Raw genomic sequence first — 26,025 nt, 5'->3', positions numbered from 1 at the left:
CAGTGGGGTTTTTGGATTTCTGCACTCAACTCGCAGAATTTTGCTGATTTACCTAAACCTCCTTGGAGAGGGGGAGAAAAAAAGTCTACGCGCAATCTGGGTATTCAAGCGCTAGTCCGCTTTATTCGCGTCTTTGTTTTCACTTTATTCCATTGGCCACGCCCCCTCTCCTCGAGGAGGAAGCCACGCCCAGTTTCCTCCTGTCCGTCGTCTGCGTTCTGTTTTCTCCCCAAGGCTCCGCCTCTTCCTCCTCCTTCCTTTCCCGGCGCGCGCGCGCGCGCGCCCTGGTTGCCTAGCAACTCCTGCGCTTCTCTCTCAACCGCAGCCATGTCGGATGAAGAGGAGGCGGTGGCGGAGGCGGAGGAGATTATTCGGAGCCAGAGGATCTTCCTGAACCACTTGGACACCTACGGCGGCAGCAACATGGGGAGGGTGAGGGCCGGAGGCGGAGAGTCGCGGAGCGTCAGTGGGTCAGGAGGGAAGCTGAGGCAACCGCTTCGGGCGTGCAGGACCCACAGGGGTAGCCGGTTCTCAGCAGTTCCTGATGTAGCTCTTTATTTCCCACCCTCTTTCCCTCATATATATCTTCAATCACCCCATTCTTCTTAATGCTTTAATGTTGTATTTTAATCTTGTTTTTTTTTAATTGTATTTTTTTCCCAAATTTTTTTTTATTGGTTTTCACAACCTTATAAACAAACAAACAAACACATAAGACAAACAATCATAAATCATAGCCTTATTGAAAATTACACTTATTAACATTGTTAAGTGACTTCCTCGCTTCCCCTTGTTTGAATTTCATTGCATATCCTTTTAACGGCTTTCCAAATCACAGTTCTTATAAAGTTTAACTTAAACATTAACAACCTTAGATCTTCACACTATAAAATTAAACATATCAATTCATCACTTAGCATAAATAAAATCCTAAGCCAGTTAAGTATCTGCAAGCGGTTTTCAGTTAATTTAACTTAACGTATTTAACTAAATAAAAAAATTCCTTCCAGTAGCACCTTAAAGACCAACTGAGTTAGTTCTAGGTATGAGCTTTCGTGTGCATGCACACTTCTTCAGATACACTGAAACAGAAGTCACCGGACCTTTCTATATAGTGAGAAGGTGGGGAGGGGTATTACTCAGAAGGGTGGTGGGAATGGGTGATTGGCAGATAGCTGCGATGAGCCTGTTGACTCATCACCACCACCCTTCTGAGTAATACCCCTCCCCACCTTCTCACTATATAGAAAGGTCCGGTGACTTCTGTTTCAGTGTATCTGAAGAAGTGTGCATGCACACGAAAGCTCATACCTAGAACTAACTCAGTTGGTCTTTAAGGTGCTACTGGAAGGAATTTTTTTATTTTGTTTTGACCATGGCAGACCAACACGGCTACCTATCTGTAACTGTATTTAACTAAGTAATCATTAAATTTAATCCACTCTTCCTGATACTACTACTTCTTCTGGTCACGGACTCTTCCAGTTAGGTTGGCTAGCTCCGAAAAATCCATCATCTTCATCTGCCATTCTTCTATTGTGTTTTTTAAATTGTATTTTAATCAACTTGTTTTTATTATTGGTTGTTAGCCGCCCTGAGCCCGGTCTTGGCTGGGGAGGGTGGGGTCTATTATTATTATTATTATTATTATTATTCCTTGGAAGGGCACCCTTTTGTGGTTTGCCTCAGGTCTCAAAATGTCTTGGGGCCGGCCCTGCCAGTGGCCCACCTGGTCCATCATCCTGTTCTCGCAGTGGCCAACATAGGTGCCAACTCCCTGGGTGCTCAAGCATCCACGAAATTCCCCGGGGCCAGGCACCCACACATTTCGGTGCTTGCACGCCGCATGCACCCACAGCCCCCGGGGCACCCATGGTTGTGGGGCCAAGTTGGCACTCCAACCAGAGCAAGCAGGAGTGCTCTCGCCACCTGTGGTTTCCAGCAGCTGGTATTCATTCAGAGGCATTGGGGGTTGTACTCCCAGCTACACTGCGGGGTGGGCAAGGTTGAGAAGGGCTGATCTGATGTGTGAAGAAACTACTTTTTATCTTTTAATACTTCCTCCCCTCCACACACACAAAAAGAACCTGTGTGTGTTTTCCAACTGCTTTGGGGAAGGTAAGAAAAAGTGAACGTGAGGTGTTACTCCTGGTTGTTTAAAATAAAACGCAACACACGTGAAACATGTTGGTTCGTAAAAGAAAGGGGGTGGACAGATCCCAAAGCCCACAGCTGGAGAATGTGAAACCGTGTGTGCTGTTTTGCAGATGTGGGTGGCGCTGTGGTCTAAACTACTGAGCCTCTTGGGTTTGCCAATCAGAAGGTTGGCGGTTCGAATCCGCACAATGGGGTGAGCTCCTGTTGCTCTGTCCCAGCTTCTGCCTACCTAGCAGTTCGAAAGTACGCCAGTGCAAATAGATAAATAGGTATTGTTGCGGTGGGAAGGTAAACAGTGTTTCCATGCGCTCTGGTTTCCGTCACAGTGTTTTGTTGTGCCAGAAGCAGTTTAGTCATGGTGGCCACATGATCCGGAAAGCTGTCTGTGGACAAATGCCGGCTCCCTCAGCCTGAAAGCGAGATGAGTGCCGCAACCCCTTAGTCACCTTTGACTGGATTTAACCATCCAAGGTTCCTTTGCCTTTTAGTCCTGTTAATGAAAATATTGTCCAGCTGTGGATGTTGGAGTTTCAAAATAAAATGTCTATCATCAGAGTGACTTTAAAGGTTATTTAAAATATATACATTTATTACATTTCTATCCCAGCCTTCATTCTTCTACGGAGCTTCTGGCAACTTTCATGATTCTTCTCCCTTCCCTAATTTTGCCCTCACAGCCATCTTATGAGGAAGGTTGGACAGAGGTATAAACAATGGTTTATTGTTTCCAGAATGTGTCACAATGAGCTTTGGGTTTGTGTGCTCCCATTTTCCCCTGCTTCATATGCATGGTAAGGAAACTGAAGCTCTGTTCATCATTTAAACTTTGATTTGCACTGTATTTGGACACAGCAAGAAGGATTCAAGTTCTCTCTTCTTACACGTGAAGGGGGAGTGGACAAGCCCATAGCTCATGGCAGCATGTTGTCATAGCAACACACCATAGTATCTTGTTATGTCCAAATGAGCACAATTATGAAACAGAAAACTGATTACCACATCACTATGAATGGAATTCTCTCACACTATCTCACTGATCATTTCTTGTATACTTCAAGTATCTAGCGAGCTGTACTGTTGGAGCCTCTCTGGAAGAAGTAGCAGAGGAAGAGGAAGAAGAAGATGAAGGTAGATCAGCTGTTGAAATTTCACCTCTGAAACCAAAGGAAGGAATATACCAAGTAGTGGGAACTCTTTCACAGGAGACTAGTACAAAACCAGATTTTGCTGTGGAAGCATATGGAGTGAGTATTACACTTCTTTAATTTACTAAAATACTTGGGGATATAGGTGGTCACCTTTATTAAACGGCAGGAAAAGAAATCAATAAATCAAAAGAAGGTAGTATAATGTATAGCCACATAAACATTTGATAATGCTAATTCTGTAAAACCTAAAAGCTACAGTCTACAGTAGCTAAAGTTTGTCAGGGCTAACCAATGAGACTTAAGGTAGTTATCATGACTGAGAGCCTGGCTTTGACATCTGCCATGTGAGAGCAGCCTGAGTCTACCTTTTGAGAATTCCAAACATGGTTAAGCCAGCAGTCAGAACACTAGAGTGGATCACAATCTTTCACACTGTAAAAGAAGAACCCTCAGCCACCTTCAGCTATATCCATTGCTTCGCCCTGCTTATCTCTCTCCCTCTTTATTCACTGCTTAAGTTTACCCAGTCAGTGCAATATCCAAGTGCCAGCAGTCAGGGAAGTTAGATGGGATGAAATGGTAATGGAGATAAAAGCCACAATGATCTAATAAGAAATTGATTTTTTGATGGAATATATATTCTGGAGGGAGTAAAAGCAGGCCCTATCTAATTATACTGTAAGGTCCCTTCAGGATCCTCCTGGAGTGAAAGGTAGTTATAAACCAACCCAGCAGTTCAAAAGCATGCCAGTACAAGTAGATAAATAGGTATCGCTGCAGTGGGAAGGTAAACGGTTTCCATCCACTCTGGTTTCCATCATGATGTTCCATTGTGCCAGAAGTGATTTAGTTTGTGAACAAATGCCAGCTCCCTTGGCCTGAAGCAAGATGAGTGCTGCACCCCATAGTCGCCTTTGACTGAACTTAACTGTCCAGGTCAGGGGTCCTTTACCTTTACCTTTTTTATAAATCAAATAAACAAAAATCCTCATCACCCCAACCACAGCTTCCACTCTGTTAAAATTGTTAGAGGATAAAAAATAGAGGATTTTCTTCTTCTTCTTCTTCTTCTTCTTCTTCTTCTTTAAAAATGAAGGATTGATCGCTCAAAGTTATTACTCAATATAGGGAAATAATTCCTCCTTATAGCTTTTGTTTGTTTTTAGACATCTTCTCGAGAAGAGCTGCTAGCTCGCCTGTTAGAGTGTGACATTATTATTTATAACATCACTGAAGATGTAAAACAGATTGAGGAAGCAGTCTGGGCAGCTACTGGTTAGTACAATTTGTTCTTAATCTGAAATGGGTATGGCACATTCATCAACTTTGGGAAGTGAAGCAGTAGATCTAGTGTGATTCAGCAGACTGAGACTTCAGATAGGCCCTACCTGAGTTCAAATCCTTCAGCCTTGAACTTACCAGGTGGTATTGGGGAAATCTCAGTTTCTTATCCTCTTGTTAGAAGAGCGTAGTTGGCTTAGCTCACACATACAATTTTAATCATGCATGTTGGGTGAATGTTCACCCAAATGACTGTGCTGGTTTAAGTGGTGTGGTCAAGTTGAACAGGTGCACAATATCTGAATTTGAAATTAGATGATTTGCCTATTTCTGATGCAGTTTATGCCCATCTCTGTGGCCTAATCCAAAAGACTCTGCCGGGGATTGACTGTGTATATCCCAGCAACCAAGGTGTAGAGCCCTGGAAAACATGGGCAAATTGCCTTTGGATGGGAAATGGCTGTGTGTGGACTAATCTCAGACTAAAGCATTCCAAATGGCTGATCTGTGCTATCACTGAACTTCTTACAGGGCCACATGTATATAATCTTATTAGCTGAATCATAGGAGGAATCCTGTACACAACTTCCATTTGCACATCTGGTTTTTATTCATTTTATTTTGTTTTTTCATAAAAATTATATACGCTTGATTGTAAAAACCCCTCAAAGTGGTTTACAAAGCAGGTTACTCATTTAGATAGTGATCCAGATGCTGAACCATCTAGCTGGATCAAAATTGTGTAAAAGCTCAATGTCTCCCATTCTGAGCCTCCTCCACCCACAGGCTTCTGAAATATCTTTGGATGCATAACAATGGTTTGCTGTCAGGGGTGAAAGTGAGAAGTCTTGATATGTGTGTGCAAGTCTTTGTACAGCATTAACCCTAATGTGGGGAAAGAAAACATTTTGCCTGCAGAACATTGTCATAAAATGTAATTAGAGGATTTTTTGAAAAAAACATTCAGTAACATATACACTATAATGTAATTACACAGCAATACAAGCGGAATCATCAAAGTTTGAGAAGCAGAAAGTGTTCATTCTGCTTTCAACAATAATGACCTGGGCAAGAAGCAAACCTCTTGATCCGGTGAGTGGTAGAAAAAGTCAAGAAACCTCTGACATTTATTGACCTCAGCAGGTAAACCTGCACTTGAATTATTTGCCTTCTATAAATTGTAATGACAGAATATATGGTGCAGGCTCATTTCTCAAACTTGCCTGGCACAGTTCCATTTGAACTGCATTTCCATTTTTTTTATAGTTTCTAGCACAAGAAGCAGGGATTAATTCTTACTATTCCATACAATGACTGTTCAATTAACTAATATTAGGAATGCAATTATTTACTTTAAAAAATATTTTGCTTTGTCAAAATAAAAACTGAATGATACCAAAGGATACAGTTTTAGAATTTTTTTATTTTTGCTGCCTACTCCTCTCCACCCAGGAAGATCCAGAAATACCTTTCACTGAAGAAGACTATCGTCGAAGAAAACCCCATCCTAATTTTATAGAACACACTAATGCTGAAAAAACTATTACCAAACTTGGAAAAATCGTAAGTGTTAATGGAAAATAAATTATATATGGTTTTTAAAAAGAAAGATGCAGAGTGTATCTACACTACAAAATTATATAAATTTTGTGATGGATTCTGAGACTTGGAGGGGGGCACCAGCCAGTTTCTGAACACCACAATCCAAATTACCTCCCTCTTTGTATAAGGCAAGGAGGCAAAACACCTAATCCTTGGCACCTAATCCTATGACCTGCAGTGTTAACAGTGGGCTATTGCATGGTGGCCGAGCAGTTGTAATCTAGGTTTGTTGGCATCTGTCTGTCTTGAGAGACAATGGAGTATGCCCCAGGGATGAAGTGAAACCGCTGTGTTAGCATTGAAGTTACCTTTCTGGGGCGCAAGCTTTTGCAGTGTTTATGGAGGTCCTGGGCTGCCCAGAAGTCAAGCCCCCCCCCCCCCCCGCCTCACTGATGTGGACCAAAGGAAAGCAGAGCAATATTTTGACACCAGCTTGGTTGCAGGAGTTGCTGGAAGGAGGCGTACAAGATGCCTTCCAATCACCTTAGTAACTCCATTCCAGATTTGTGTAGAGTTTACTCCTTTGCCTTTTCTTATGCTACTTGTCATCTTGGAATTGTTGCGGAAGGGCTGGGTATAAATGGATTAAATAAATAAGAAAGTGAATAACTTGCCTTAAATTAGGTTTGTAAAATGTTTTTCATTTTTTAACACAATACCTTTTACTCTTATCAACAGGCGAAAAGCAAATTTAATACGTATGTTGTTGCTTCTGGTGTTCAGTATGGAGCTGAAGAAAAGCTTTTACACTACTTCTTTAAGGTAGATATATTTCAAGGTAATTTGGATGATAGTTAATATTGCAGGACTTGTCAAAAAGTGATTCAATACATTCTCAAATCTGTGAGCATGCGGAAAGATGTCCTCTATTGGAATTAGATGCTAGACTAGATGGATGTTTGATTTGATCCAGCAAAATTGTTCCTATGTAGTAAAATGAAATGGCATTAGGTCTTTACAAGTTTAGCAGAGGATTTACTTCTGGTTCAGAAAACCATGCACTGATATGAGAATTCCTTAAAATATAACTAGCAGGGTGCAGACTTCCAGCTGCCTGGATACCAGTGTTGAGCATATTGCATCTGGAAGAAAGAAAAGGAACTAAGAACTGTGGTTTACCCCTCACAGAGCTACAATTCCCAGCACTCATAACAAACCACAGTTCCCAAGATGCTGGGGTGAGGGAATGTGCTTTAAATGTGTGGTGTGTATGCAGCCACCGTGTTCTCCCCTCTGTGTAACAGATGAAGGAACAGCATAAGAACTGAAATGGTTGAGCTGTAGATAGCAGCTTTTCCTGATCGTGCTACTGGGTGCATTAAGGCTGTTCTCCAGCTTACTTATCAGTCACTAAATAAGGCACAGACAGCCTAGGAAGAAAAAAGGTAGACATGGAAATACGAAAAGAGATAAGAGGGAGAGGAGAATGTTGTGGCAAGCACTGTGTTTGAGTTGGGAAATTTAAATGAGTTGCTGTATGGAATCTATGCTATTCTCACTGAGCATTTTAAATTTGCAGTTCTTACTGTGCTCCTCTGTCAGCAAATCTGATCTAGACCACCACTATTACATATGTTCCAGTTGTTATACAGGAATAGTCCCTATTTTGTCTTCCAAGGGGACTTTTGAGGAACGCCTTTTAAGAACGTCTTTAATTTGAGTTATTGGAATTGCCATTCTCAGAGATTTGGGTGTTAAGAGTGCCCCAAGAGTGTCCTATTTTCTTCTTTGAAATATTGGAGGTGTGCTGCTATTCCTAGTTTCTGAATGGAGGACTGCAATGGAGCACATGGGAGACTTGCCCTATGCCGCACAATAACTCCATGGTAGAGGCAGAACTTGTACCCATGTCTCACAGGTTGACTTTCTATGGCCAAGTATGGTATGGCCTAAATCTGCCTCCTTTAAAATATAAAATTTGGCAGGTGTGGAAAAACACTAAACAGCATCGGAATGCTAAGTTACAATTTAATGAAGGAGCAATGAGTAGCCTTGAACAAGGCCAGGGCCCCAGCAGGAGCCATTACTGATTTCCCCTTTAAAATATTCTGGCCTAATGCTTCAAGCACTACTGGGCACCTGAGTCTAGCTGCCATTGTAATTTTCTACAGTGCCCTTAAGTGACACTACACCAGAGGCACTGGAGGAATTATAATGGCAGCTAGACTCAAATAATTGGACTACTACTGCTGTCACTACCAGGGCTTAGCAATTGAGGAAGGGGTTCCATCAGGGCCCCCTCAAACTGGGCTTTAGGAGTTTTGCATAAGAATTTGTTCAGTGTTAATTAGCATATGTGTTCTGCGTCCTAAAAATGCAGTGAAATATGCGGTCTCTTGTGTTGGTGAAGATGCATCAGTGGTGGCAGGTCACAGGAACATGTGCTTTTTCATTAGGCACCAAGTTGAACTCTTTCCATATACCTGTTGTTTTGTCCATGGAGTGTTCCTGGCAGGGATACTGGAGGGCTTGCCTGTTCCTGCTCCAGGTGGATCACGTTTAGTCAAAATCCTCCACTATGATCCATCTGGGTCCGTCTTGGGTGGCCCTGCACATCATAGCTCATAGCTTCTCTGAGTTATTCAAGCCCCTTCGCCATGACAAGGCAGTTATCCATGAACTCTTTCACCTTCGTCTGCATTTTCGTTAGCAAGTATGTGAAAACTTGCAAAGCTGTAGAACTCAGATCCTATAAAACATGTTGTTAATTTGACTCCTCTAACTGATGAGGTAGCAACTGGAGTGAGTGATTCCTCATTCACATATACTAAAGTTACCAACTTAGGATACTCTGCAATTATTTTTCCAGCTATCTTGGCTTGGTGAGACTCCGGCAATACCAATTTTTGGAGATGGACGAAATGCTATTCCAACCATTCACATTGTTGATTTAGCAGCGTAAGTATACTTCTTAGCCATGCCTCACTTCAGGGTTAGAATCATAGTATCGTAGAGTTGGAAGGGACCCAAGGGTTGTCTGGTCCAACCCCCTGCAAAGCAGGAATCTCAGCTTCCACCTTCTTCCTTAATGAGAATCAGTATGCCTTTCTGTTCAGGTTCCAGGAAGGATGACTTTAAAAAATTGATTTCATTTTTTGAGACAACCTAAAAAGGAATCATGCCTAATATTGTAAAATAAACTAAGACTTCATTGTCCTTAGCAAGAGGCAAACTTTCATGAACTGTATTAGTACCTTTCTCATTTTATGTTTTTAATAATAAGTTCATGGAAGCTTCCATATACCTAGTCAGTCCCTTGGCCCCTCTAGTCAATATTGTCAATACTGACTGACAATGACTTTCCAGGGTTTTATGCAGGAGTTTTTCCCAGCCCTACCTGGAGATAATAGGTCTTGAATCAGGGGCCTTTTGCCTGAAAAAAGTATGTACACCATTGAACTATGGCTCTTCCATAAGCATATAATAGTTCCAGTTAGTCACTATGGAGCAAGATAAATTTCTTTAAAATGAGATAGAAGCCATTACAGTGGTACCTCTAGTTACGAACTTAATTCGTTCCGGAGGTCCGTTCTTAACCTGAAACTGTTCTTAACTAGAGGTGTGCTTTTGTTAATGGGGCCTTTTGCTGCCACTGTGCCACTGGCACAAAATTTCCGTTCTCATCCTGGGGCAAAGTTCTCAACTTGAGGTAACTCTTCCAGGTTAGCAGAGCTTGTAACCTGAGGCATTTGTAACTCGAGGTACCACTGTATTGTTATTTATTAAATTTGTATACCACCCTTCATCTGAAGATTTTGGGGTGGTTCACAGCATAAAAATACAAGATAGAAACACAAAATACATAATAAAAACAAAACAATGCCCCACCTCCAGCTGCTATCTGACTACAACTACATCCACTGATTTTTGTTCCTGCCATATAATTTGTATTTTAAGTCTCCTGCCTTACATTTTGAGGAGGGCTTGGGGAAATACCTTTTTACATTTGTGCTCCCTCCAAGTCCTTTGTGGCAGAGTCCAACCAGATCCTTGGCAAACCTTCCATTTGAAAGGGTTGAGCCATCCTGATATTCCAGCTGCATGGGTAAGTCTCAGCCGTGACATGTGAGGGACATCTTCATTTAATGCCAGCTAGTTTAGACTGACTGGGTTAGATCCAAAATGCCCTTCTGCAAATTGCATGAGTCATTCCGTTCACAGAATGGCAGTGGAGGCTTCCAGAAATTTAAGGGAAAGGCAGCTTTTGCCAACTTTTTTCTCCTGTAGCCCCCTCCCATGCTAACCCTCTGGAGCAGATTTTTAGGTAGCTGCAGAAGGAAGGAGGCATCATATAAACTTGTCTCCCTGAGTTTGAAGAATTATAGTACTTGTATTCTGTATATTTATTCTATATTAATGTTAAAGATCCAGTGACTGACAACTGTATCTTTTGTTTCCTCCACTGCAGAGTTTTACAGAATATAGCAGATCATAGGCCAAGAACACATTACCTTATTGCAGTGGACGAATCAATACAAACTTTTAGTGAAATAGTGAAGGTAAAGCATTTTAAGACTTTTGACTGTCATGTGTCTCTCTGTTATTTTTTCTTAAAGACTTTGAACCTCTGCAACAAACCTTGAGGACTGCAGTCCTAAATCAGAGGCAGGAAACCTTTTTCAGCCTAAAAGCCACATTCCCTTATGCCCAACCTTCCAGGAACAACTGCTTGCCAATATGTGGCATATAATATATATTGAAGGAAGAACAGTTCTCACATCTACACTATCTGATTGTCCCCTTAACCTAGGGCTGCGACATATTTAGCAAATACATCCCTAGTCCTTGATCTGTCTGTATGCATAGGACTGAGTGGTGGGTCGTGTCCAGCCACAATAAGGCTAATCTGCTGTGGATGCATAACAAAATTTGGCTGAGCCCTGTAGTCCTAGGGATAAACACTGATTGCTAGAATATGTGTAACACCTTCATTATGTTATGAATTACTCGATTAACTAATGGTCTATGATGAGCACCAAGCTCCCCAAGCTGTATTGAAATAATTCTTAAAAGCAGTTTTATATGAAAAATTATTTGCAGGTCAATATTTGTGGGCAGTGAATACCCCTTATACAAAACTGCCAGAGAAGGGCTGTTGGAGATTATTCTAAAAAAATGTTTCGTATTGGCCTTTGTAATATAAAGTTGACATGGAGTGCAATCTGAAAGGGAGGGGAAAGGAAAACTGAAGGTGGGTGAACAGTGTTTTCCTGTGCTTTGGCAGTTTCATGCAGCAGAGTGAAAGGAGTGTCTTCATTTTTCCTCTTTCTGTGGTTTTATTATTATTATTATTATTATTATTAAAAAAAACAGTTGTACCTCCCACTGATCACCTTGGAGCCCTGATGTTAGAGAAGAACCACCTGCAAACCCTTCTGCAGCCTCACATAAGATGCATTCTAAGTTAGATTTCTACTTAATGTGGGCCTCTTTCTCCACCTACAAAAAAGGAGTTCTAATGGATCCTCTTGCCCCTTCAGGGCCACAGCATTGCAGCAATGTTGAGCAGGAAAAATATGTTAACTGCAAAGCAGGTGGCTCAGTCCACTACGACAGCTTCCAAAATTTGCAGCAATTTTGTACAAAGGAATACGATGCAGTGTTGCAGGGATAGTTCTGAACAAATATTAATTTTTGGTGTACTGTGCTTTTTTTGTTGGCACCTCACTACTCAGTAATTGGTTCTTATTGTTATGGCCTTATGGCTTAAAACAATTAATAATCTATTTTTATTCTTCTTTCTGTATGTGTGATATTTATTACTGCTGCATTTAAAACTTACCCAGTAATTTTCTTTAACAGTGCATCAGCAGAAATGTTGGTCCAGGAAAAACACAGAAGGTTCCAAGAGAAAATGCTTTCCTAAACAAAGATTTAACGGTATTTGTTTAATCTTCCAATATTTTCTGCCAGAGAAGATAACAGCACTCTTTAATGCTAATGGATTAAAGAACCCTGACATGACTTTAGTGTTGACTGCCTTGTACTGCTTTTCTTTTTTACGGGGAGGGGTTTACAGGACTGGGTTAGGATTGGGAGTCACAGCAACTGCTAGTTACAGTTTTAAAAAGATGTATGCAGTGCCAAATTATATGTTTGAAAACAGGTCAGTAGTCAAGCTTTTTAATCAACAGGGAGAATGAGAGAGAGAAGAAGTGGACTTACTGGAGAGAATAAATGAATGGCTTTCATACTTTATGAGCTTATTTTTCGGTCCAGTTAAAGGTCTTTTTTAAAATTTACATTGTAAAGCCTTATAGAATCTGGGCCCTGATTATTTCAAGCAGCACCATCCCATGTATTCTAGGTTTTATTCTCTTGTGAGGTTGGATTATCATCTACCAAGGACAGGGCCTTCTCGGATGTGGGCATGGAGATATGCTCACACTTGAGAAGCTCATCTAGCTTTTTCCCTGATTGTGTTTTGGAAACAGCTTAAAACATATTTTTGGTGTTTTAATGATTTTAAGTGCACTGCCATGATATTGTTCTTATGAGTTGGTGATGTAGAAATACTCTTATTTAGAAATACTCGTAAATATGTATTCTGCCAAGCAGTTCAAAACTGAGATTTTCCATTTCTCTTAATGTATATTTTACTATTTTTAATTAGTTTTACAATTGTGGTGTTACACTTTGTATTGTTTTCATCAACGCTGTGTTGAAAAGTCATTCGTAAATACTGTTAATAAGAGTGCATCATTCTAATAAATTATTGCACTTTCTTTAGCAAGAACAGTTGGATGAATTACTTGTGAACTTGCGAATGGAAGCTGTATATTTGAAGGAGAATTTCAACATTAAGTGGGTTGCTCAAGCAGGAATAGTGGAGCATATTGATCAAGTAGTGAAGGAATACAAGCAAAGTCGAGGCTTACTGGTAAATAAATAATATTTTATGTTATTTTACAATACATAGGTGGGGCAATATATGCTCTTACAAGAGAAAATGTGAAGTATCCCAGGAAACCATAGTATTTATTTTTTGGAGGGATGTGGGTAGCACTACAGTCTAAGCCACCAAGCCTCTTCGGCTTGCCAGTTGTTAGGTTGGCAGCTCGAATCTGCGCGACGGGGTGAGCTCCCGTTGCTTTGTCCCAGTTCCTGCCAACCTAGCAGTTTGAAAGCATACCAGCTTGAGTGGATAAATAGGTACCACTGTGGCAGGAAGTTAAACATTTCTGTGCTCTCTGGCAATCATCATGACCCAGAAAAGCCGTCTGTGGACAAACGCTGGCTTCCTTGGCCTGAAAGCGGAGATGAGCGCCACACCCCTAGTCAAATTCTACTGGACTTAACCATCCAGGGTTCCTTTACCTTTACCTTTACTATTTATATATTGTAAGTTGTTGCTAGCAGGGAGTAAGTTTCATTGGACTCAGTAGGGCTTACTGAGCAGAGTGGCTGTTTCCTTTCATTAAAATCGGGGGTGGGGGAGAGAGATACTTTGTGCCAGGTCTGAGGCTAATGTAGTGCTGTTGATGGAAGGAAGGGTGGTTGTAGTCAAGGAGGATAAGGTACAACTTAGTGTCCCCTTTCCCTGTGCTTTAACCATTCCACCGCCATATCTCCGCTTGTGGAACAACAACACCAGCATTGTTTTCCTTCAACAATTCCACTGGCATATTTGTTGTGGTGGCACTATATATTCCGTTTCACCAACTGGCCATATTTAAGAATAGGGTTGTACCCTTTGCCATTCATTTTACTTCTGGCCATGGGATGCAAAGACTAGCTATTTTCATAAACACATTTCCATGTCTTCTCTTTCAGCCTGTCAAGATTTGTATTCTTGGCCCTCCTGGGGTAGGAAAAACTTCCATTGCAGAAGAACTGTGTAAACATTACAAGGTGCACCATATTAAAATAAAGGACGTGATTGCTAAAGCCATAGAAAATTTGGTAAGCAGGTCACTGTTTCATTGGAAATAAACTGAAAAGTTGTTAGGAAAATGTGGGCAGGAGACATAATTACCATTGGATGCAGTTAAAAATAAGTTGTTTACGGTTCATTACATAGCTCCAGACTGTGCATTTTATCTTTCTTGTTCTGATGCTTGATATAATCTCTTCCTCCAGTAAACGACTCATTGGTATTCTGCTGCACTATTTCAGTAGAAATATTAGAATATTTACAGACCTATTGTCAAATAATGAACTTCACTATAGTGCCGTTCTTAGCCTTATCGATACAAGGATCGTAGATTTAAGATAATATATTGATCCAGTTTCAGATAGCTTATAGACATTTATGAACATGGTCCACCAAAAGTTAACTTAGTTGTGCTGAAACAAGCTTCATTTTGACTTGATTCTGTCATCAGTTTCCAACTTAGGCTTAAACCCTTTGCACACTTACCGAAAGTAGTTGAATTTAGTGAGATGTGCTTTTGAGTATAAAATATGGATGATGGTTCTGTTATTCGACTGGGAAACTCCTCCTTTCTGCCTTGCCCTCTAGGGCAAATCAAAAAAAGAAAGTTTGGGACATTGTGGACCCACTCGCAGTGAGCCCACCCCAAGGATTGAAAGCCTAGTTTAAAATTGGCCACAGCTTTACTGATTATAGATGTAACTAGGCTTTGGCTCAGATACTGAGTGCATCTGCCTTCTCAGCCTCCTGATGGAGTGCTGACGCTTGACAGGGTCAAGCCTGAGATTATAGGTCCTCCACAAGACATGGGTCCACCAGAATGGCCCTCCCAAGCCACTGCAGGAGCAGTCTGCATTTGAATAAGAAAGATGAAGTAAGATTGAAGTGGAACAAAAAAACGAAAACGCAAAGTGGTTTTTTTTTTTGGTTTTTTTGCCAAGAACAACTAACAACAATGTCAGTTCAATGAAAAGGACAAGGAATATCAAATTAAAGAAATTATTTGTTGTGCTAGTGCATTATTTTTAATACATGGCAAGTGTCATAACAAAGACTTGTCCAGATTGCAGATCTACTTAAAGGGTAATTCCATATGGCTATTCAGTATTCATGGATTATATTCATTCAGTCATCACTGACTGGAAAGCTGGTGCTCCAGTGAAAATGTGTATGGAGATCTTGTCACAATGCATTAAAATGATGTGGAAAGACTTTATTCGTTTATTTATTATTTAAAAGCATTTCTAAACTGCTTAATATTTAAAAATCTCTTAAGTGGTATTTAAAAATATATCAAAACAATTAAACAGTATCATAAAAACAGAAACAAACAGTAAAACAATATTATAAAAAGAAGAATTAAGTAATAACAGGTTCCAGTCTTAACAGATCAGGGAAAGGATTTGATAGATTTCTTCATATGTTAATACAAATTACCTAATTTTCAAATTTACAGATCTTCCTTAGTTAAAACAAATCTTTCTCAACCAATAAACAGACCAAAACACAGCTATTCCTCAAAACTCATACTTCTCCAACTAAATATTGGAGGAACGTGCAGAAAAAGGTAAATATTAGGTGAAATGCGCACAAAAATAGAGATGAATTTTCATGCAGACCTTTTTAAAGAATCACAGATTGAACTAAGAACTGAGTTAAGCCCACTGGCTCTGTCCCAAGCCATCTTTGCATTATTCTGCCTTGCTTGCTCCAGCTCTCTGGGTTTTTTGTTTTTTCCTCTTCCCACCAAACCCCTTTTCTTTTCATTTCTTTTCATTTCTTCCTCCTCTTGCTCCCCAAGCGCGCACCGGTGGACCTGTACATCGCTGGGGGCTTTATTTTTGTATTTTAGCTCTATTTTATTTAGCTAGAGAGAGATATCCCCACACCCTGAAATATCCCTGTGCAACTCCCAAATCAGCCATGTCAGATGCTGCTGTGGATACCAGCTCTGAGATCTCCACCAAGGACTTGAAAGAGAAGAAGGAAGTCGTGGAAGAGCCAGAAAATGGCAGAGGTGCCCCCGAGAACGAGGGAAATGGGGAGCAGAAAGCCGACAATGAGGTAGATGAGGAAGAAGAAGAAGTTGGCGAGGACGAGGAAGAAGGTGAAGAAGATGGCAATGAGGCTGAGGGACCCACAGGGAAGCAGGCAGCTGAGGATAATGACGGCGATCCCAAGAAGCAGAAAACCAATTGAGACAATTAGGAGGCAGAGTAAATTTAAAAAACACACATTTAAAAAAAAACCTTAAGAGGATTAAAAATAATAATAATGCCAGCATGACCAGTTCACCTTTGAAGCTCCTGTCGTAAAATGTTCCCTCCTCTTCCTCCCCACTACCCCCTTTTTGCTGTGCTCACTTGTCATCAAGTGGGGGGGGGTCAGCCCTTCTCCCAATTCTGAGTGGAATGAAATTGGGGAATGGTCTCCACCTTCTTTACCCATTATACCACTTTTTTGGGGAAGGAGGGTTGGGGGGAATGGAGAAGTTAAATTACTCCCCCCCCCCCCGCCTCTTCTCCCCACAGAAAACTTCAAGGCCCAGTTTGCTTTCTTAAAAGTAACTTTGAAGGATAATTTGTATTTTTTATTAACAATTTATATTTTTGTGTATATTGTGACGAGGTCAGTCATTTATAATGTGATCCCTGGTTGACCAAGGGGGGGGGGGAAGCTTTGAAGTGTGGTGGGTTTAAAAAAAATATTTTTCTCTCTCTCCCTCTGTTCCTCAAAAACAAAACAAAAAACCGAAAAGAAAAATTTGAAATATTTCCTGACTTTACTTGTGGTGTGACCATGTCCAAAACATTTATCTCAAAAGGAGAAGAAGGAAAAAACACAACCTTGTAAAAACAAAAATAAAAAACGCAAAAAAGTTGAGTCTTTATTCTGAGCATTCCAGTAACTCTTTCTCTTTCTCTTCTGTGTATGTACTTTAGCTGTACCATAACTAGTGGGTTTGTATGAGATGGCAAGGTCAAAGATAAAAAGGTCTTTCTTTCCTTTTTTCTTTTCCTTTTTCGTTCTTTTGTCTACAAAGCTGCTGTAAAAAAAATTATTCATTTATTTTGCCTGTTTGATGTATGTGTGAAAACAATGTTGTCCAACAATAAACTGGAATTTTATTTTGCTGAGTTGTTGTAACAGAAAAACAACAACCTAAGAACTGAGTTAAGGCCAGAACAATGAGAAACTGAGAGAAACTAGCATTGACAGATTTGCCCATTCCTATTTTTGTTTGCAATAAGTACTAGATTAATTCATTAACTCAAATACATAACCGAGTATAGAAACCATAAGCTAAAAAACCAATGTCATGCAGTGGGGTAGGAGGAAAGAGAAATCGAAGCTGGAGTTGCTTTAGAGTAACTTTGGCAGGTTTGTGGTTCCATTCAGAGTGGCTCAGCTTAGTTGCTGTCATTTTTGTGTAACTGAGGCAAAATTTGTCCAGAATTTGAGTGGCATTTTCTTTCCTATTACATCCCTAGGAGAAAATTGTTGCTCCTAAAGAGATAGTAGAGCCTGAAGTGGTGGAAGAGGAGGAAGAAGAGGAAGAAGAGGCAGAAGAAGAAGGGGAGAACATAGAAGAAGCCCAGGAATTATTAGATTCAGTTAAAGAAAACCTGGAGCAAAATGCAGGTGAATCTTGTTTGCGATGAAAAGATAGTCTAGTTATTTGCATGCAGCTTATGTGAAATGCATGTCTGCCTTCTGAATCTTGTTAAACCTAGTTCATAAGATTTCCAGTCCAATACTCAGCATGACATACAGTGTCTTGTTAGTGAATTCGGGGAGAGGGCAGCAAAAAACAGGATGTCTCACGTCCCCAATTATAAAAGATTATGCAAATTTAATAATGTTTCCCTGTAAAACTAGGTCGTCTGGATGATAGCTTTGTGGTTAGGTTCATGAAAGAAAAGCTAATGTCTATGCCTTGCAAGAACCAAGGATATGTTTTGGATGGGTTTCCAAAGACCTACGACTTGGCAAAGGATCTTTTTAATCGTAAGTAAGAGTTCTCTACTGTACTTGTTGTTACTGTACATTGCACTATGTAACAAATGCTAGTGGCCACATTTACAATAAAGTAGTTTTATCATAACTGTGGAATTATGCTGAAACAAGTGTGTTCATGATTATAACTTGAAATATCTATTCTCCATTGATGATCACTAGTGTTGTTAAGTTACAGATAGGTAGCCGTGTTGGTCTGCCATAGTCAAAACAAAACAAATTCCTTCCAGTAGCACCTTAAAGACCAACTAAGTCAGTTCTTGGTATGAGCTTTCGTGTGCATGCACACTTCTTCAGATACACTGAAACAGAAGTTTCCAGACCCTTCTATATAGTGAGAAGGTGGGGAGGGGTATTACTCAGAAGGGTGGTGGGAATGGGTGATTGGCAGATAGCTGTGATGAGCCTGTTGACGACTCTTAATGACTGCAATAGGTCTTACAGGAAAAAGCAAGGGGTGAAAAGGTGAAAAATGGCTTTGTCATGTATAATGAGATAAGAATCCAAGGTCTTTGTTCAGACCAGGTTTCTCCATGGTTTTAAGTTTGGTGATAAGTTGTAATTCAGCAGCTTCTCTTTCCAGTCTATTTCTGAAATTCCTTTGTAGTAAAACAGCTACTTTGAGATCTTGTATAGAATGTCCTGGGAGATTGAAGTGTTCTCGTACTGGTTTCTCTGTCTTGTGATTCCTGATGTCCGATTTATGTCCGTTTATTCTTTGGCGTAAGGTCTGGCCTGTTTGTCCAATATAGAGAGCTGAAGGACACTGTTGGCATTTTATGGCATACACAATGTTAGACGATGAGCAATTAAATAGTCCCGAGATGGTATGTGTGATGTTGTTGGGGCCAGTAATGGTGTTGTCCGGGTGTATGTGGCAGCAAAGTTGGCATCTGGGTTTATTGCAGGCTCTGGTGCCAGTGTCCGTGTTAGGTCTGGTTGTAGTATTATTGTGGGTTAGGAGTTGTTTAAGACTGGGTGGCTGTCTGTAGGCAATGAAAGGTCTTCCTCCCAGAGCTTGAGAAAGAGAACTGTCATTGTCCAGGAGAGGTTGTAGATCTCTGATGATGCGTTGTACTGTTTTAACTTGGGAGCTGTATGTGATGACTAGAGGTGTTCTGTTATTTTCTTTTTTGGGTCTGTCTTGTAGCAAGTTCTCTCTGGGTATCAGTCTGGCTCTGTTGATCTGTTGTCTAACTTCATCTGTTGGGTATTTTAGTTCTAAAAAGGTTTGCTGTAGATCTCTTAGGTGAGAGTCTCTGTCTGTAGAATTGGAACAGATGCGGCTGTAACGTAGTGCCTGGCTATATACAATGGACTGTTTGGGATGTTTGGGATGGTAGCTAGAGGCATGTAGATATGTTTGTCGGTCAGTTGGTTTACGGTATAAGGTGGTGTCTATGTGCCCATCCTGTATTTTTATAGTAGTGTCCAAAAAATGTATTTCTTGCATAGATTGATTCATTGTTAGGTTGATTGTGGGGTGAAAATCATTGAATTTCTGGTGGAAGGTGTTCAGGGTCTGTTGACCATGTGTCCAGATGATAAAAATATCGTCAATGTATCGCAGGTACAAGAGAGGTTTGAGTGGGTAGGAGTTTAGGAAATGTTGTTCTAAATCTGCCATGAAGATGTTGGCATACTGTGGGGCCATGCGGGTGCCCATTGCTGTGCCGCTGATCTAGTGTTGTTAAGTTACTAGCAGCTCATATATGAGAGATACGAGGGTTAGAAAAATCCAGAAGATCAAGACGGACAACAAATTCTGCACTAAGGGCAACACTGGAAACACTGGAGAGTTGCAACTACGTTAACATCTTTTATTGTTTGCCTTTGTTTCCCTGTTCTCTAGGTTTAGTGTTGTGGCTTTCAAGTGGATTTAGAAATTACGATATCTGAAAATATAGTGAAAAAGTGCAACTCGGGTGGGGAGCGTAAACAATTTAAGACTACCGTATTTTTCGTCCTATAGGACGCACTGGCCCATAGGATGCACCTAGTTTTTTTGGGGGGGGAAATAAAGGAATTCCCCCCCCCCTTTATTTCCCCCCCAAAACCAGGTCAGGGAATCCAAACCAGGTCAGGGAACAGCGGGATGGCGGCGCTCCGCCTCCCCGCTGTCCCCCAAGCTTGTGGGGCTGCCCGATGTCTGCCCAAAGCATGGGGCGCCCTGCTTCAGCGCGCCCCTGTGGGAACTCCCACAGGGCTCCCTAGGCTGCGGATTTCTGCCCGAAGTGCAGGGTGCTGTGCTTCAGCGCGCCCCGCGCTCTGGGCAGCAGGCTGCTATCCGCAGCCTAGGGAGCCCTGCGGGAACTCCCGCGGGCTCCCCAGGCTTGCTGATAGCTTCCTGAAGCACCGACCCCTCTCGCTCTCCAAGCTTCAGCGAAAGCCTGCATTCGCCCCATAGGACGCACCCAGATTTCCCCTTCATTTTTGGAGGGGAAAAGGTGCGTCCTATAGAGCGAAAAATGTGGTATTTTGCTGTTTCCCCTCTCCTAAATTGATTATTTTGACTGTATCTTATACTGTGCTGCTCTTTCCCGCTCTGAGATAAATAATGAAAAATAAATAAAAGATTATTCCTAGGGGCAGGAAGGGTAAGAACAAATAAGAGATGACGTAGATACGTAGATCTGTGAGTACATTTTCCATCTCATTAAATTTTGGCAAATACAGTCAACTCACAACTTACTGTACATCCTACAATTTCTTTGCCAAAATTTAAAGAAGCAGGAGATTCAGTCATTGATCTCCCTTATCCTGTTCTGTTTTTGCCCTCTGGCAGAGATTCCCCCCCCAGAAATGTATTACAATGCATTGAGGACACTATTGTGCCCTGTATACACAAACCCTAGTTGGGAGAATCTGCAGAGCCTCCTTGAGGATCTTGGGTGATTGAGTGTCTACTTGTATGGGGAAAATCAACAGATCAGACCTCATTTAAAATAACTACATATGGTAGCAAACTAGTTGAGGGATATCTGTAACTTGTGAAAATGCCATGGTTTGTGAAAATGCCGTACGTCATGGTTAGGTACAAAAATGAAAAGGAGAGGGAGGAGGAGCATGGAGGAAAGATCCTATGAGCCTGCAGGCTAGGATGTGTTTGGGGCATGGTTAGAGAACATAAGAGAAGAGTCCTATCTCTGCTGAGTGATACTAGACATTTTTAGTACTGTAATCTTTAGTGTGCAATTTTCTATTGATGACATCTTAATTGCGTTTTTTTAAAAGTTGAAGACGAGGAGGAAGAGGATGATCTAAAAGGCAAAATTCATCACTATGACAAAGTAATAATTTCTGGTAAGTTTGCTTTGCTTAAGGCCAAACTAGATGTGATGGTGGCAGTTCCAAGTATTTAAACCAAAATCTGCCCTGGTTATATAAGAGGGTGGTTGAAAGTATCCCATTTTTAACCACAAAAGAAGGTACACTGATAGAAAGTACATCCCTCTTTCTGCAGCTTCTCTACCTAACTTAACTAACCGTGTGGTATACTCAGAAGATTAATTCTCATATATGTTTTTCTCCACAGACTATGTAATTTCCTTGAATGCTTCAGATGAATTCCTGAAAAATCGAATCATGAATCTCCCTGAATCTGTTGTTGCTGGAACTCATTATGCTCAGGACCGGTACTTAAGATCCCTGAATCTTTTCAGGGAATTAAACACAGAAGACGAAACTGTTCTCAACTATTTTGATGAAATAGAAATACATCCACAGTATATTGGTATAGTTGAAAGTGCATTTAATTTCTTAATCTCCCTTCCTTTCTCTTTGAGAAACCAGCTTCAGGGAACTACCAAGAGACAAGAGACACCATAGCTCGCTCTCTCCTGAAATCCCCCACTGAAAAGGGGAGGGGGGAAATCTCTGCAAAGGTAGCTTCAGTGAACCAAGAGGCCAAAGTACTGCAACTAATAATCAGGGCAATTTTCTAACAACTCACACTGAAATCTGTAGGAGCAATATTTATTTGAGATAGTAAAAAGAGCACCAATTCAAAGATCCTGTAACCCAATGCAGATTTTTAAATATTTTTTTTAAGATAAGTCAATAATTTTAGCACACACACCAAGATAATAAGAAAATAGTTCAGTTTAGGTTGGAATACTTTTTGCTCTTCAACCAATCTTAAGGTAAGATTGTTGGAACTTTCCAGAAACTAATCAGGAGACGGACTCTTATGACAGGCTCAACCACAAGGTGTTGTCTCTCATGGCTTAAGAATGCACAGTGACCCTGGGACTTCAGTACCCGCCTCAAGATATGGACTGTAAATCCCAAGGTGTTAGCAGTTAACTCAGGGTCCCAAACAGCCTCAATTTGCTGAAAAAATGCCCAGCTTTGAATCATCACAACTCCAATTATTGTCATGTTTAAGATAATAACGTAGGACAACGATTTTAACTAAGTAAACTTGTGCCTGTGGTGTAACTAATAAGTTTCCTTATTTTTCTCTTTCCATACTTGAAAGATGTATCAAAGTTTGAAGGTCTGGAGAACAGAGTTATAGCGAAAGAAATCATCAAAACTATTGGCGAGCCTCGAAATTATGGTTTGACAGATGAAGAGCTGGAAGAATTTGAACGAAAGCAAGCTGAAGAACGCCTTGCAAGAGAAGCTAAAGAAAAGGCTGATTTGGAACAAAAAGAAGCTGAGGAAAGGGCTCAAAAATTGGCAAACTGGGAAGAATGGGTAAGTAAATCCCAGATGCTTGATAATTCTAACATAAAGAGATTGCCCACCCCCCCAACACACACCAAAAAATGATAACATGGCACACACAAATGCCTATTCACACATTGCAGGTGGGAAGAAAAGAGGAGTGGGAGAAAATTCTTTACATGAGGCACTGCCACTGCTTCTCTCATGTGACTTTACAGGCAAAGAGATACAGTAATAGATTACTGAAAGATTTTAGATGGTTTTCTTCTGTGTATCTAGTAAATATACTCAAGAGCAGCATTGGCAACACAATGAATAGGCTGCACTGGGATTGCATAACTATATTGATAGTTCCTATTTAAAGTTAATGCAGAAGTTTACTTTGAGATGAATCGGTTTGGTCTAAATAGCAGCCTCATATCTAAGTATCCAATTCCTTCTCATGTACCCTTCAATTTTTGTTATAATTGATTGTATGTAAGTCACACTGGGAATGGCTGAATGGGATATAAATGCTATAAATAAATTCTAAACTTCATGTCGCATTTCTGGAGCAAAAAACTCAACACCGCCCCCCAGGCTTAAAAAGTTCTCAATATTGTGTCTACTTACCTCAGTCTATGGTGTTTTTGTGTACACCATAGTACTTGGAATATATTTCCAAGTACTTAAAGTTTTAGATTAAGGTACGAATAAATAATAGCTGAATAGGGGAAGGAACTATAGCTTAACGGTTGTACGTACAGAAGATATTACACACACAGCAAGTTCATATGCAGAACTCCATGCAAACTGTGTGTCCCATCGCATCACACATGAGGATTGATTATACATTTATCTTTTTTTATTATTTTTACAAAGAACACAGAATGCCACATACATGTGTGATTGCTACATGGAACAATCCGCTTACAGTTGGCATGGAATTTTCCACATGGAATGGCATTTGTGTAGAAAACATCACAGCAGACCTCAATCATTTGTTATTGTGTTAACATTTTCTTTGAGGCATGTGCATAATGGTTTAGGTATGCAGTGTTAAATTTCAGAAATGTGTATTTAGATCTATTTAGAATTTAAGAACTAAGAACCAGGAATACAAAATGGAATGCATTTCATAAAGTCAAATTTCCTGGACCTAAATTTGTTTTAGGTTTTGTATTCTGTCTAAGCATAACCTAAATATATATTTATCTCTGCATTTTTTAAGAATAAACGTTTGGAGGAAGTGAAGCGGCAAGAACAGGAGCTTCTGGAAGCTCAGTCCATTCCGTTGAGAAACTACTTAATGAAGCATGTCATGCCAACACTTATGCAAGGCTTGAATCACTGCTGCATGGTTAGGCCAGATGACCCTGTTGACTTTCTGGTAAGGAAATGCATTTTCCCAGTATTTGTCTGTCTGTCTTTTTCAATTATAGTAAAAAAAAGTATGTCCCATTTTTTATTACATACTTGTGAATTCTAGACATGCTACGTTGTCATAAACCCAACAAAGATTTTTGTACTGTCCTGCCTTTATTCCATCAGTCACTGTGGGCAACCTACAATTTCACCAGTAAAACTCATTTGAAGCCCAAATAGTTGGATTTTGAAATTTGCTTCATTTGTTCAACTGTGAAAAATCAAACTGTGCACTACAGTTGATTCCAGGTTGCTTCTTTCTTCTTCTTTTTTGTCAATTTTTAAAATTAATTTTCACAAAATTATAAACAAAAAAATAAACAAACAAACATATAAACATAAATCATAACCCTATTAAAATTACACTTAATAACATTGTTAAATGACTTCCTCGCTTCCCCTTGGTTGAATTTCCATGCATATCCTTTTAACGGCTTTCCAAATCGTAATTCTTATCAGTCTGTTAACATCCTTATATCTTTTCAATTCGAAATTAAACATATTCAACATCACTTAACTTATATTAATTCCTAAGCCAGTCTGTTACCTGCAAGCTATTTCCAATTAATTTAACCTAACAAATTTTGTTAAATAATCATAAAATTTTGTCCATTCTTCCTGATACTCCTCCTTCTTCTGGTCGCGGACTCTTCCAGTTAGGTTGGCTAGCTCCGAAAAGTCCATCATCTTCATCTGCCAATCTTCCACCGTTGGTAATTCTTGGGTTTTCCACTTTTTAGCTAGTAAAATTCGAGCAGCAGTTGTGGCATACAAAAGCAATTTAACATCTTTCTTGGGCAATTCCAAACCTGTTATTCCAAGAAGAAAGGCCTCTGGTTTCTTTATAAATGTATATTTCAACATTTTTTTAATTCATTATAAATCTTTTCCCAGAAGTCTTTCACCTTGGAGCAGGTCCACCACATGTGATAAAAAGTTCCTTCCTTTTCTTTGCATTTCCAGCAGTTATGATTATCTTTGCTAATTTAACAAGAGTCAAATACCATCTGTACATAATTTTCATTATATTTTCCTTTAACATAGTACATGCAGTGAACTTTACCCCTTTCTTCCACAGTCTTTCCCAATCCTCAAACATTATACTATGTCCAATCTATCATCACAGATTTAACTTGTTCATCTTTTGTATGCCACTCCAACAATAACTTCTACATTTTCGATAAATTTTTACCTTTATTATCCAACAACTCCGTCTCCAACTTGGATTTTTCAGAAGCAAAACCATTTTTCTTACCCATTTTATACAATTCATTAATTCTTTTTGGCTCACTCTCCAATCAGTTTTCTTTGCCCCCAGTAGTGCTGTCACATAGCCAAATCTAACTGGCTGCATAGTGTTGCAATATCATTCTAATTATGGGTTTTAGGTGAGGGGTAGTACTTCTGGTGAGGAACATGTCGTGTTCCTTCTGGGGTAGTTTGTTGACATTATTATTATTATTATTATTATTATTATTATTATTATTATTATTATTTTGGTCCCAACCCTGCACTCCGCTCTGGCAAATTGAGTGGGTGAGACCAATAGTGAGTCCAGCAGTCAAGAAGCAGTGCACAGGAATGGAAAATGGTGAACAATCGCACAATTTTGGAGGGTTTCAGTAAATGTTAGTATAAGCCACTGTTCAGTGCTATATGTACGGAAACAAACCTATATTACGGTATTAAAAATTTGTAACTCTTTTTTTGTAAATTTTAAATCAACAGGCAGAATATCTCTTCAAGAATAATCCTGAATTTGACTAAGAAGTATACAACCTCATTGCACTATCAGGTGTAGTTTCAGATTATTATGTTTCCTCTTTATCACTGTAAAATAATACTGGAATAAAAAGTTTCATGATTGTTCAA

At 40.0% G+C, this 26,025-nt stretch overlaps 2 protein-coding genes across 3 annotated transcripts; both read left to right on the top strand.

Moving 5' to 3' along the window:
• Positions 1-271: 271 nt before the first annotated feature.
• Positions 272-26,025, top strand: AK7 (adenylate kinase 7). Of its 2 annotated transcripts, none has more exons than XM_081860905.1 (18): positions 272-432; positions 3,216-3,401; positions 4,472-4,580; positions 5,584-5,678; positions 6,039-6,149; positions 6,867-6,950; positions 8,998-9,086; positions 10,597-10,687; positions 11,991-12,068; positions 12,919-13,068; positions 13,962-14,090; positions 17,553-17,703; positions 17,941-18,069; positions 21,313-21,381; positions 21,614-21,811; positions 22,559-22,779; positions 23,960-24,118; positions 25,882-26,025. In XM_081860905.1, the coding sequence occupies exons 1-18, from the start codon at positions 328-330 to the stop codon at positions 25,918-25,920; spliced, it is 2,193 nt and encodes a 730-aa protein (XP_081717031.1). In that variant the 5' UTR covers positions 272-327; the 3' UTR covers positions 25,921-26,025. The 2 variants fall into 2 exon arrangements, with proteins under 2 accessions (XP_081717031.1, XP_081717032.1); XM_081860906.1 differs by lacking the exon at positions 272-432 and adding an exon at positions 2,317-2,861.
• Positions 15,610-16,309, top strand: LOC309344690 (uncharacterized protein). Its single transcript, XM_081867294.1, has one exon. The coding sequence runs from the start codon at positions 15,985-15,987 to the stop codon at positions 16,258-16,260; it is 276 nt and encodes a 91-aa protein (XP_081723420.1). The 5' UTR covers positions 15,610-15,984; the 3' UTR covers positions 16,261-16,309.

This window comes from Podarcis erhardii, assembly GCF_964252035.2.
Source record: "Podarcis erhardii genome assembly, chromosome: 1".
Lineage (NCBI taxonomy): Eukaryota > Metazoa > Chordata > Lepidosauria > Squamata > Lacertidae > Podarcis > Podarcis erhardii.
This window is presented reverse-complemented; position numbering and strand designations above follow the sequence as displayed.

What these genes read in the sequence shown, in the direction of transcription:
- AK7 (XM_081860905.1), top strand. Translation starts at nt 328, where the DNA reads ATGTCGGATGAAGAGGAGGCGGTGGCGGAGGCGGAGGAGATTATTCGG. An exon ending in AGCAGTCTGGGCAGCTACTG is followed by an intron (nt 4,581 to 5,583) that starts GTTAGTACAATT and finishes GTAATTACACAG; the next exon opens with CAATACAAGCGGAATCATCA. An exon ending in TCCTAAACAAAGATTTAACG is followed by an intron (nt 12,069 to 12,918) that starts GTATTTGTTTAA and finishes CACTTTCTTTAG; the next exon opens with CAAGAACAGTTGGATGAATT.
- LOC309344690 (XM_081867294.1), top strand. Translation starts at nt 15,985, where the DNA reads ATGTCAGATGCTGCTGTGGATACCAGCTCTGAGATCTCCACCAAGGAC.